General features: G+C 38.3%; 1 protein-coding gene across 3 annotated transcripts in view; it reads right to left on the bottom strand.

The window, feature by feature from the left end:
• The window catches only part of nup205 (nucleoporin 205), a 105808-nt gene that overhangs the window by 32394 nt on the left and 60279 nt on the right, over window positions 1–13135 (bottom strand). For all 3 annotated transcript variants that reach the window (XR_011346533.1, XM_069903194.1, XM_069903195.1), the window contains 6 exons: window positions 12091–12165; window positions 10215–10372; window positions 9197–9277; window positions 6790–6981; window positions 4094–4334; window positions 3430–3528 (listed from right to left, as the gene is read on the bottom strand). Coding sequence is in view for 2 of the 3 variants with exons in the window: in XM_069903194.1 (XP_069759295.1) it covers window positions 3430–3528; window positions 4094–4334; window positions 6790–6981; window positions 9197–9277; window positions 10215–10372; window positions 12091–12165 (846 nt within the window). In the remaining variant the exon portion in view is untranslated. The remainder of the gene's footprint in view (window positions 1–3429; window positions 3529–4093; window positions 4335–6789; window positions 6982–9196; window positions 9278–10214; window positions 10373–12090; window positions 12166–13135) is intronic.

A 13135-nucleotide genomic window follows, 5' to 3' on the forward strand; every position in this document is an offset into this window, starting at 1 on the left:
ATTCAGAGCCAGCTCTTCAGCGCTTGACGTCCTGTTTTGCGGAAACTGCCAAAATGTTTGGCCTGGAAGTCAGCCTGAAGAAAACGGAGGTCCTCCATCAGCCAGCTCCCCACCATGACTACCAGCCCCCCAACATCTCCATCGGGCACACAAAACTCAAAACAGTCAACCAGTTTACCTCTGGATTTAAACCTATCACAAATAGGACTTATATGAGGAAAAATACAGGCCATCTGTCCCTAGCTGAATCAAAGAATGACGGGCACAAATTGAAGAAGCATTGACAAGTGAAAAAGTTCTTTCCCATAAATCATCAGAAAATAACTGCTCCAATTCCATTTCCAAAGCACTTTTAATTTACGTCCAATATCAAATGATAAAATTAAGTAAGCTGTTGAAAATACTAGCCATCAATCCTTTTCAGAAAGGATTTAATTGAAAAAGAGTATCAATCAAAGTGTAGAAAACTCCTAATTTGAAAATATCTAATAAGATGCGTCTTAGGCAAATGGAACTTTTCAGCTAATTGATCAAATGACATTAAACAATTTCCTTCAAACATGTCAAGAAAGGTTGTTATTCCTTTATCTTTCCATAGGACAAAAGCTTGGTCAGATCATGTCTTCGAAAAATAATTTGAATAAATTTTACTGGACAGAACAAAATTATTTAAATTAAAAAACTTTAAAAATTGAAACCAAATTCTTAATGTATGTCTGAGAATTGAATTAAAATCTTGTTTATATACTTTAGATAATGCAAAGGGGAGAAAAATACATAATAGAGAAGTTAAAGAGTTGTATCGCATATTAATTGTCCAGTAATAAAACCTGAAATTTGGTAATAAATACCACCATCTTTTTTGGTTTTCTGTAGTAATTGTTTAGCCAACCTATTTTTTTTTATTATTCAATATATAAGATTATATTTTAGAATCTAATTTGTCAAAGAATACTTTAGGGACGAAAGTTGGGATAGCTTGAAATGTATTCAAGAACTTCAGTAAAATTATCATTATTAATGCATTAATTCGTACGAATAATGACAACATCAATGGTGACCATTTCGATAACATTTGTTTAACATAATCAATCAGAGAGAGATAGTTATATTTATATAAATCTTTAAAGTTTTTAGTTGTAATTTTTACACGAGATTGTAAATTGATTTTTAATAACTTTAAAAGTTAATTGATCATAAAAATGTAAATGATTACTAATAGGAAAAAGTTCCTTTTTATTTAAATTCAATTTATATCCTGAAAAAATACAAAATTCAGTAAGCAAAGATAACATAGAAGGAATCAATTTTTTAGGATTGGCGATATAAACCAAAAAATCATCTGCATATAAAGAAACCTTATGTATTCTTGCCCCTCTCTGGATACCATGGAATTTTGTAGAATCTCTTAGAGAAATTGTCAAGGGTTCCAAAGCACATTTGAATAATAATGGACTAAGAGGACAACCTTAACATGTACCCCTATGTAACCTAAAATTAGGAGATTTATAGTTACTAGTAATAACCGCCAGAATAGGAGCTTGGTAAATTAGTTTGATCCAAGAGATAAATCCAGGATCCAAGTTAAATCTGCCCAAAGCCTCAAACAAATAAGGCCATTCCACTTTGTCAAAAGCTTTTTCAGCATCAAATGAAACAACACATTCTGGTAATTTGGATGAAGTGGAATAAATAATGTTCAATAATCTTCTAATATTAAAATGAAAGTGTTTATTCTTAATATACCCAGTTCAATCTTTAGATAATTTTAGGCAAGATATTCTCAAATCTTTAGGCCAAAATCTTAGAATTGAATTTTAAAATCTATAGTTAATAATTTAAATCTACATTTCGCTACAAGAAGTACATACAGACAGATCCTTATCTTTTTTGGGAATCAATGAAATTGAAGCCTCATAAAAAATTTTAGGCAAAGTTCCAGAAGAAAGGGAATCAATAAAAACTTTGCTTAAATAAAGACTCACAATATGATTAAATGTTTTGAAAAACTCAACTGAATACACATCAGGTCCCGGAGTTTTACCTGACGTTTACCTGATCTCCTCTTTATTAATAAGCATCTCTAATAGATTCAAATCATACTCAGAGTTCATAGGAATATTTAATGTTTGTAAAAAAATAATTGTATTATCTGGAAAGTCAGATTTGTACAGGTTAGAAAATTTTTAAAAATCCAGAAATGCTTTATTTATTTCCTCATAATGCAAAGTTTCTGTACCATCCATTTTATGTATCTTCAAGATTTGCCTTTTAACTGTAGCTGCTCCAAGTTCTCCAGCTAACAATTTACCTGATCTGTCGACGTTAAGAAAGTATTCTTTCTTAACTCTGCAGAATAAGAAATTATTTGTCCTCTAATAAAGGATTTCAACGTATCTCATATAATCAAGCTCGACATTTCCTCATTAATATTTTTCACAAAAATGTAAAATTTGTTATTTAATAAAATCTTAAAAGCAGGATCTTGTAATAATGTAAAATTGAATCTCCGTGCCGTCAGGAAGATTCAGAGACATTTTCAAAGGTGTATGATCTGATATTACAATTGAATTATATTCACAATTTGTAACTAAAGAAGCCAAATGATTATCAATCAGAAAATTGTCAAGAGAACTTATGGTAAACATTTGGAAAAAAAAAGTAATCCCCATCCTTAGAGTGTATAAATCTCCAAATGTCAACTGCACCAAACTAGTAAAAAAGAATTAATATAGATTGCAGCTTTAGTAGGTAACATTGGGTTACCTGATGATCTATCAATCGAAGAGTTAAGAGCAGTTAAAATCACTGCCCATAATTAATATATTTTCATTAAGATCTGGCAATAAAGAAAGTAAGGTTTTATAAAATTCAGGACTATCTACATTTGATGCATAACCAATTTTTGACCACCTAATAAACCGGTCACAATTAAGTATCTTGCAATAGAGCCTGTAATCAGATTAAAGTGTATAAAAAGCACGCTGGAATTAATAAAAATTGATACCTCTTAGATTTTAGCTATTGATGATGAGTAATATTGAGAGGCACGGAAGAACTTGAAAAATCTATCTTGATCATCCCTGCAAATATGAGTCTCCTGTACAAAAATGATGTCAGCATAAAATGATCTAACGTTTTATAAAGTTTTCCTCCTTTTAATAGGAGAATTTAAACCATTTAGGTTCCAGTGACTATGTTTAATGTATTAACCTCCATAATGAAATATTATTTTTATATAGATTGAAAGTAAGTAATTTACATAATTATTTGTGCAGGAGAGAACCCATACCACAGGGAGAGATGTGCTTGTGCTTCATCTTTGATTCAAACTTCCTCAGTTGGATGATCAGAAATGCTAAAAAGAAAAATAAAACACAGATTTCTATTCTCTTAACCAGCAATAATCATCATTCAGAGCTGCTGTACCTGCTTCTAAGGTGTCCGGTTCATCAGGTTTCTGACTCATCTGTAGGTAATACAACAGTGCTCCATAGAGGTGCGCTCTCACACGCTGGAAACCCCCACCTGTCAAGAACAGTACACGTGTCAGTACTCACCACCTGTCCATTTGCACTGTACCAGGAAAGGGTGCCCATGTATTGCACCCCCACATAGAATGGAGTCAAGAATTGATAGAAAAAAAGGATTATTTATTTCCACATAGATTGATGAAAAAGTGGAATCCAAAACACAGGAAGTTAAAACAGGAAAAGTTGAGTGACTCTTCACAATTAATCATTACTTCTCATCTTCAACAGCTGAAATTGTCAAATTATTAAGCTTAAATTAAGACAACATAATTGGGTCACGAAAGGGGCAGCAGCATGGTTAGTGCAATGGTATTAAAGCACTGGCAACATGGGTTCAAATCTATGTGGAGTTTGTACTGCATGGTTTCCTCCAGGTGCTCCAAATTCCTCCTACTCTCCAAAATGTATGGGATCTGAAAGTTAATTAGTCACATGGATGTATTTGGGTGGCACGTGGGTCAGTCGGGCTTGTTACCATGCTGGATCTCTAAAATTAAAAATATAAACTCCAAGAATCTAATTGCTCAGTCAACAACAGTGGCATTTTCTGTTCAGCCTACCAGTTCTGAGGGTGAAGTCCAAGAGCTTTCTGAGGATGATGTGAAGGGAAGAGTCCTGAATGGAGCCAAAGTTAGCTGATACATCTTCTGGTGTGACACTCCCATTAAGGGCATTCTGTGATTGAGCACTCAGTGCCTGCTTCTGCTCATAGCGGACTGCCTGGCTGAGGTGAGCTGTTAGTGTGAACACTGTTCCAGCCACCACAGGCATGAGCTCCTGAGCAGCCTCCTCGCTGAGGATCTAAATGGGAGAGATGCAGAGTCTAAAACCGTCACAATACAAAGCACTGTAAAATATGTTCCCAAAAATCCCAGTGCAATCTAACTGTATCTAGACTTTAGTCTGGGCTGTTGATCAGCAATTGCTATAAAAAGACGACTAGACATGAGAGCCCGCTTCAGATTATTTTTTTCCACCACACTTTTATCTTTATTTTCCTGGTTTCTTTCCCTTCTTTATTTCTACTTTGTAACCACATTTAGTCTTCTATCAAAGTACTACAATCCCAGCCCACTTCCATCCTTCTTCTTTACTAGTCTGTGCCTCCCCTTTTCTACTTTGTTGCACAATACTACCAAAAATGCATCAGGGAGATAAAATATCAACTTTTTCCTCCAAGGATGCTAATTTGCTTCCCTGTTGTCAGCTTGGGTTGCTAGTGGTACACTCATCTCTGAGGTTACACCTTATTTAAAGGATACAACTCAGACTGACATGCTTTCAGTTTTGCACCCACTGAAACCATCTAAATGAAACAGTAACCCAAAAGAATGGAAATTTTTTTTGGTATACTTTGATGGTGTAAGCACAAGATTAAAAATACTTGGGATGGCATCTAGGGGCTTCCTAAACGTTTAATTCTGTCTTTCACCGTAGTCAAGGCTCAAAAACTTCACACTTCTTTGTTGCTGCTTATAAACCATGTGGTCTTTCAGCTGCTGGATCCAGCGCAAACCTCAACTTGCTACTTGGAGAAGGAAACTTTGCTGGTGTTCAAAGGTCAAGTGTAAATTGCCTGAATGAAAGTGACCCAAGAGGAGCAAGGAGTAATCCTCAGCTTTCTTGCTGATGGCAAAAGAGGGAAAACTTAACTGCATAATGAAAAGTTAAACACATCAGTACTCACACTTAACAGGCTTCTTTTTTTTAAAAAAAGGGATACTTAGCGAGCAAAATGTAATAAAATAGTGCTCTGTTTTTTCTTATAGTGCATGCAGATCTGTCACAAACCATCATGTCCTGGCCTTCTCACTGACAAATGGATTATGGAAAATTGCTTTTCAGAACATAAAAAAGTATGTACAGGAGGCAGGACAGTTGGTGTAGCGGTTAGGGCAACGCTTTTACAGCGCTCAGAAGTCTGAGTCCCACGATCTCTGTTAGGAGTTTGTATGTTCTCCCCATGTCTGTCTGGGTTTTCTCCCCAGGGGCTCAGGTTTCCTCCCACTGCTCAAAAACCACCAGGGGTGTAGGTTAATTGGGTGGCACTGGCTTGTAGACCAAAAGAGCCCGTATGCCTAAATATAAAAATGTTTCCATTGAAATGAGGAGCAGACCACTTCGTTCTTCATGCCAGCTCCACTATTTAATGAGGATAAGTACAATTAACCTTATTTCCTTCAATTCCCTTAACACCCAAAAATTTATCATTCCCTGTTTGAATATACTCAGCAATTAAGCCTCCACTGCCCTTCTCATTAGAGAACTCCAGTTTCACTACCCTCTGGTGTGGGAGAATATTGACTCTAGTTCTAGACATCCCTATATGTACCTGATCAAGCCCATAAAGATTTTCCAAGTTTCAATGAAACAACCTCGTTATTCTAAACACTAACAATATAATACTTCTCTGCCATTTCCATATTTGCCAATACAATTTCTCCTCTTTCTGTGAGGGATTTAAATTAATAAATTTTAATATTTTCTGTGTTCCATACCTTTAGCTTTCCACAATCTAGTTTTATGTTTTATTCCTCTCTAGATTACGCTGGCTCCTTTTCCTCATGAATAATTTGTTCCTCCTTGAGTGAGTTTTTAAGTTTCCCCAGTCATAATCTGCCTTTTTTTGACAATATTACGTCTTTTTCCTTTGGCCTAACACTATCTTTAATGTAATGTGATCTTTAACTTTTATTACCCACAAATAGATCACTTCTCTTGTTGGGTTTTGTGTTTATTGTAAACTACAGTAAGAAATTCTTTGGTTGGATTTAGACTTTGATTTAGAGTCATCTGAATTAGTTTGAATCAAGATTAAATCCTTGCATTTTCTGATCATTGAAGCCTTTTAAACACAAAATTATGAATTGATCGATTTGCAATACACAAATCTAGATCTAAAACAGCTTATTCACAGGTGGTTTCTGCAACATATGTATCCAGAAAACTATATATTTCATGAATTCACCCTGTTATTACGGATATTCCCCATTTAAAGGAAGATTATAGTTCCCCATGCCGCATTACCCTTTTTATTTGTATCTCTAATCTCCTGGTTAACACAATGCTCTATACTACTACTTGGGAGCAGAAAGGTGACTTTCATCAATATTTTCCACCTTTCCTATTCTCAACTCCACTCAAACTAATTCTATCACTCAATTGCTTTTAATCATCATTTTTCAATTCAACAATGCATTTGAGTACTTAAGTTAAGAGATGGCAAAGTAACGACAGAAATTTGTTTTAGCATCACCTTATCATGGAGCTCGTGCAGAAGGTCTCGGATGACCAGCTGTCTGTCCTCCCCCTGAATGAGATCTGGGGGACATGCTGCTAGGATGACCTCAACAAGATGACGCCAAGACTCCAGCATGTGTCTCTTGGCATGGAGACACTCTCGCAGCTTGTTCCTCTCCACCACATGCTGCAAAATCGTGTTGATTTCCTGAACAACACAGACAATAATATTAGAAAGAAGTACCCCACCTGAGCAGACTACATCACTCAAAATAGTTTCTCCCCTCAAAACAACGAACAAACTAGAAATCCTTAAAAGTGACAGAAGGCCTGTCCATGCATAAAACGTAGTGAGACAACTGCCACAAGTGCAAATTACCTTCAGTTTACACAAACACCACAGGCTAATTGGGGCAGCACAGTTAGAGCAGTGGTTAATGCCCAACACAGTTACACTGCCAGTGATCAGGATCGGGATTCGAATTCCATGCCATGTCTGCGTGGGTTTTTCCCAGGCAGGGGCTCCCATTTCCTCCCACTGTTCAAAACATACTGGGGGGGGGGGTTATAAGTTATTTAAATGCAATTGGGCGACATGGGCTCGTGGGCCAAAAATTTTTTAATTAATTACAACATAAATAAACCTTGCAATCTAAAAGCATTTCCTTTTTTAAAAACAACTTTTGAAGTGAGGAATTAAGACTTGTTTGTTTCATAAACTCATCCCATTTAGTGGAAAGATTCATTAATTGGCTAATTCCCAGACACAGTATCAACTCAAAGCAAGATCAGAAGAGCATCAAGGCAGAATGTCTCGTAATGTTGAAAATTAGAAATTAGGAGCAGGAGTACACCATCTGGTCCTTCATGCCAGCCACAACATTTAACATGAACATTGCTAATCTATGCTGGCCTCAACTCCTCTTCTGTCTCATTTCTCCATACCCTTATACTCTACAAAACACTTATCCCCCTCCACGTTAAATACATCTAATGATCCAGCTTCCACAACCTGCCTGGGAAGAGAATTCCACAAATTCAACATCTTCTGCAGGAAGAAATTCTACATAGCTCGATTTTAAAGGTCTGGTCTCTTATCTTATTTGTCCCCTTACTCCCACAAGTGGAAACATCCCAACATCTACTCTGCCAAGCTGCCTTGGATCTTCTAAACTCCAAAGAATTCAGGTCCAAACGATTTAGTCCCCCTGCATCATTTTTTTCAACGTAATATGTCTAAAACTGTATACCCAGCAAGGCTTCACCAAAAGATGTACCATTGCAACAAAACCCTTCCTTTTTTAAAATCAATCTCAAATGAAAACTAAAATGCTATTTGCCTTTCTTAGCTATTGAATGTGACAATGTGACCATTGTCCAAGTCCCAGAAAAAATTTTAAGTAATGAATTCCCACAGGACCCAGTGCTGTTCCTGCTGGGAAACATAATGGACTTACAATGAATCTGTCCAAATTTCAAATCCAATTTGTAATGATCACATTGGCAGTGGCCAGGAAGTGCACAGCGGTTACCTGGAAATCAAACTCCTGCCTGAGCATTACTCGCTGGGCCACGGAAATGCAAAGCTGTGTTCCCCTGGAGAAAAATTACTTACAACAAGCAAGTATAATACTTGACAACCATATTTAAATTCCATAGGAGCATGACTATAGTGTGGACCATCACACCTTCCCTGTCTATCCCTCAATCGGTGGGGGTGTTCCATACCATCCCAACCAGGAAAAGTCAAGACAAGAAAACAGCCTGAGCACTGGCCACTGTGTCGTGACAAACCCATAAACCCCTGACAAGTCTTATACCTTTGATGTGAGTGTTTTGAATGCTGTGTGTAACTGTGGTTGGTTAAGTGTTAAATGTTGAGGGTGGGGGGAGGGTGGTAGGGAGGGAGGGGTGACGAAAAGAGCTCGAACTCTGCAGAAAACTTTGTATAAAACTAATAATTGTAAACAGTAGTCAATGCTGATGCTGTTAACATTGACTGATAATGTTGATAACTGTTTAAGTTTGGAAAATCATAATTTAAAAAAAATAATGTGACTACTGATTATAGACTGAGAACTGAACCTAGAGGCTTCTTGTTCAGAATGGCGCTGCTGGCCACTGAATGGATGAAACCACTGAGGGAGAACAGAGCAACTTCAACAAAAAACCAAAAATGTAACCCATTGCACAGGAGTTAAACAAGAAAATCTGCAGATGGTGGGGTCAAGTGCAAAACAGAAAAATGCTAGAGGAACTGCAGGTCATATAGCATCCAGAGGAAGAAAGACTATTGACATTTCAGCCTGAGACCTTCATTTGGAATCTTCATCGGGATCCCTCACTAAGGGCTCTGGCCTGAAACGTCAAATGTGGCTGCTAAGTGACCTGCTGAGCTTCTCCACCATTATACAGGAGCTCACCTCCAACAGTATAGGTCTTTGTCCTATGGCTGCAATTCCCTGTAAGGCGTTTATTTCAGCAATCAGCACTCTGTGAAGGAGCTAGATGGTAAAGCAATAAAAACATTAATATTACAAGATTACACTGGGAAGTCCATGCCCACCAAAGGTGGTATTCCGAAAACACATATTTCGCATTCTCTGGTGGTGTTATCACAATACTAAGGAAGAACCATTGGAATGACATCGAAGGGCCTCCTAACTTGTTTAATTATGATGTCTGTCATTTGGGGACTGTCGAGGAGACTCTGCCACTCCTTATGAACCACAAGGTCTTTCACCTGCTCGCTACAGGATGGACCTTGCCATGGAGAAGGTGCCTTAACTGGATACAATTAGCTGTAAATAGTTGAGTCCAAACTTCATATTCCATGGGGAAAGCTTGCCTCTCCCTGAGACATTTGGCATTTCGGCCAGGGTAGGTTCTTCAGCAGAAGTACAGGGACAGGCAGTCCACAAGAGGGTGAAGCGGAGCAACCACAAGAGAGCTCCAGTGCTCGACAGACAAAAAGGAGTTGGTGCTGCTACTTCACATCTCCAGTGACAGTTTCCATCCTGACATCAGGAGTTTATCTGCAGGGAGTTTGCATATTCTGCTCGTAATTGCTGGAGATTCTCTGATCACCTCTCCCACATCAAATGTAACACACAGGAGCCTACAGACACTAGAATCTGAAGCCAAACACAAGGAACTCAGCAGGTCAGGTATCGCCAGTTGGAGAAAATGAATGGTCATCTAAGAGCGGTCCTAAGGAAGAATTCTGGCTCAAAACATCAACCATGTATGAACTGTGTCGATAATTGGTTAAAAAAAAAAGACAAGGGAAATGTGAGAATAGGTTATAGGGAATTAAATGGTATTGACGAGTGCTCAACTTGGCATGAACCCAATGGACCACAGTGTGTGAAGCTAAGTTTGAGAGGGTAAGCAGGTGAGTGAGACCGACACCCAGAAAATTGCTGGGCCACACTTGGTTACCTTGACATTGCAAGCAGTCTGGGCACGCTGATTCTTGTGTTCACACTTGCAGATGACCTGCTCAATTTGAGCTCGATCAAAGAAGTCCAGGTGAAGGTCTTCTGTGCTCTCCTGGCGGAAGTCAATGGAATCCAAAATACTGAGGATCTTTCGACGTACTGGATCAAGGACAACATTCAAACATTAATTTTTGCAGAAAGCTCCATTCCAGCCATTTCCAGTAACTAACCACCCCTAAATGAACATTGGATGGGAATGGCTTTGATCCAGTGTCTGTGCTCAGCCCACAGCTGTCCTTTTGCAGCTATGAAGCTACCAATCCTCGAGCCAACATAGCGAGGATGAATCCACAGCCCCGCCCAAATGGCTTTTGATGGGATGGCTTTTATGAGCAGTTCAAGAGAAGCTGAAAAAAGGCAGATACTGGATCCTTGAGTGAACAGAGAGATGTAGGAGGAACAGGTAGCATGTGGTCAGGATCACGACTATTTCTATTGAGTCTCAATAAACTCTAAATTTGTATAAAACATTATTAATTAAGTTATTTTTCCCCATAAAATACTCATCCTGCATATGTATTATTTCACTGTAGGTGTGTGATGTCTGGCTGTGTGTCTGCGTGTTTTGCACCGAGGACCGGAGAACACTGTTTTGTCAGGTTGTATTTGTACAGTCGGATGACAATAAACTTGACTTGCTTAAAGTGTCCTGACCATTTCTATTCATGGAGCAACCCCCCACCCCACCCCCCCCCAAGCCCTCCAGCCCCACTTTGAAATTAAATTGAATCTACATTTTACAAGAATATGATCAAAAATATAATGAATTTACTTGGACACAAACTCCTTTGTGCTACTTTAAGAACTATATAAATAAAGAAAAATAAACTTAGCTAAAAGGGGCACAATGATAGTGTTGGTGACCCATAGACTGCATCTCAGATCAAAATCGAATCTTCTTTGCTGGAGCTTTGTGGAGTTTTGCATGTTCTTTGTGTAACCATGTGGGTTTCACCTGCTGCTCTGGTTTCGTCCCGCATCCCTAAGACATGTTTGTTGGTCTATTAGCTGGTCACTCTAAACTTTTTCTTCTGTGGGCTCATGCTAGAATTGAAGGGAGTTTATAGCTATGTGAAATAAAATAGGTTATGTGGAAATAAGTGGGGAAATGTTCTGAGAGACAGCATGGACTTGAAAGGCTGAACAATCTCATGGTGCATCATGAGAAAATCTGAGATATTAGTGTTACTAATGCTTGTTAAATGGGGCAGCATGAGAAACAATGACCTACTGAAAGGCCAGATATAGAGTGACCAGTCCCTCAGCTGACAACATTCTGAAAACCCTTGGATTTAATGCAAAGCCAACCTTTAGCCAAATTAACTGCAGCTGATGGCTCTCGAGACCCAGTGCAATTGCCAAGCATTGATCTATGCCAAAATAGTGCAGTTGTATTCATTTCATCATTCCCTTGTTGCTATTACAAATAATAGCAACTATTTCCAATCCACAGATAATAATATTAACCAAACAGGACACAATTAAAAGGTCTCAAAAGGCATAATGTATTTGACAAATAATTTCACTGCTTTGCTCTCAAAATGACATGTGCAATAAACAGCAACCCAGGCGGTTAGTAGGCATGCTAATCTTTGCAGATATAAAATAGTTCTCAGTAATACAGTGCTTTGGGGTTTTCAATCCCCACCAGCGTCAAAACCCAGGAAATTATCAGATGAAATCGACCTGCAAAGAATGATGCACATGGCCACATGAGGAAACCTTTTGAAAATGTCATTCAATTTTTTCTTTTCAACAAGCTGCAACATACAAATGGGTCGATCTCAAAGCACACATGAAAAGAGAGATGAAAATACCTTTAGAGGAGCTGTCAAACTGTAGAAATCCTGTGAGAGTCCTCATATCTTCTTCAAGACTTCCTTCAGCATCGACTGGTTAATTAAGACAGCATTAACATGGAGCAGCAATAGGTACTTTTGTGCATCATACTGTGGCATTCATGAACAGGATTACAGTAATCAGAACAAGCACATAAAAAATAGAGAGAGGGGGATGTGACTAACACAAATGAAATTACTTGGGATGCTGTCGTAATCCGTTCCTTTCACAATGAGGTGAAAGTACAAGCAAAGCTTGTTTGATGCAGGACACACAAGAGATTGCAGATGTTGGAATCTGGAGCAATAAACAAGCTACTGGAGAAACTCAATGGGTCGAGAAGAATCAGTGGGAGAAAAAGAACAGTCAATTTTTCAGGCTGGAATCCTTTGAATTTTTATGAAAAGTCACAATCCAAAATAGTGACCATTAAATTACTTTTTTTTTTAAAAATTTAGACATATAGCATGGTAACAGGCCATTTTGGCCCACAAGTCCATGCCACCCAATTTACAACCAATTGACCTACACACCCAGTACATTTTGAACGTTGGGAGGAAACCAGAGTCCCCGGGAAAAACCCACGCATGTTACGGGGTATATTATATTAATTATAAATATGTTTTTAAAAGAGATAGATTGTGGGAATTTAGTGTAGGTCACTTCAGAAACAGACATTAACAAGAGCTATGCATGAGTAGAGACTTCATGCCCACAGAGACTTTACAGAAACTTTGAGGGCCTATGGAGGCTTCACAAGGAGGTGTTAATTGGACTGATGCTGTGGAATAAATGGACTATTGTCTTTAAAAGCAACAGATGCCCAGGCAGAAACTGATTGCAGTGCTTGCAATCTGTGTGGTTACAATTTCCTGTTCTAAGAGGGGCCAAATGGTTTTGGGGAGGGAGGGAAGGGGAGAGAGAGAATTCAGTTCAACAGTTCTGCAGTGGCTTTTGGAGGATGCAACATGGCAAGCTGGCAGGCTTGCCCATTTTGAAGACGGGTTGTGAGTTCTGAGTTCA

Source organism: Narcine bancroftii, chromosome 11 (genome assembly GCF_036971445.1).
Source record: "Narcine bancroftii isolate sNarBan1 chromosome 11, sNarBan1.hap1, whole genome shotgun sequence".
NCBI classification, from domain to species: Eukaryota; Metazoa; Chordata; class Chondrichthyes; order Torpediniformes; family Narcinidae; genus Narcine; species Narcine bancroftii.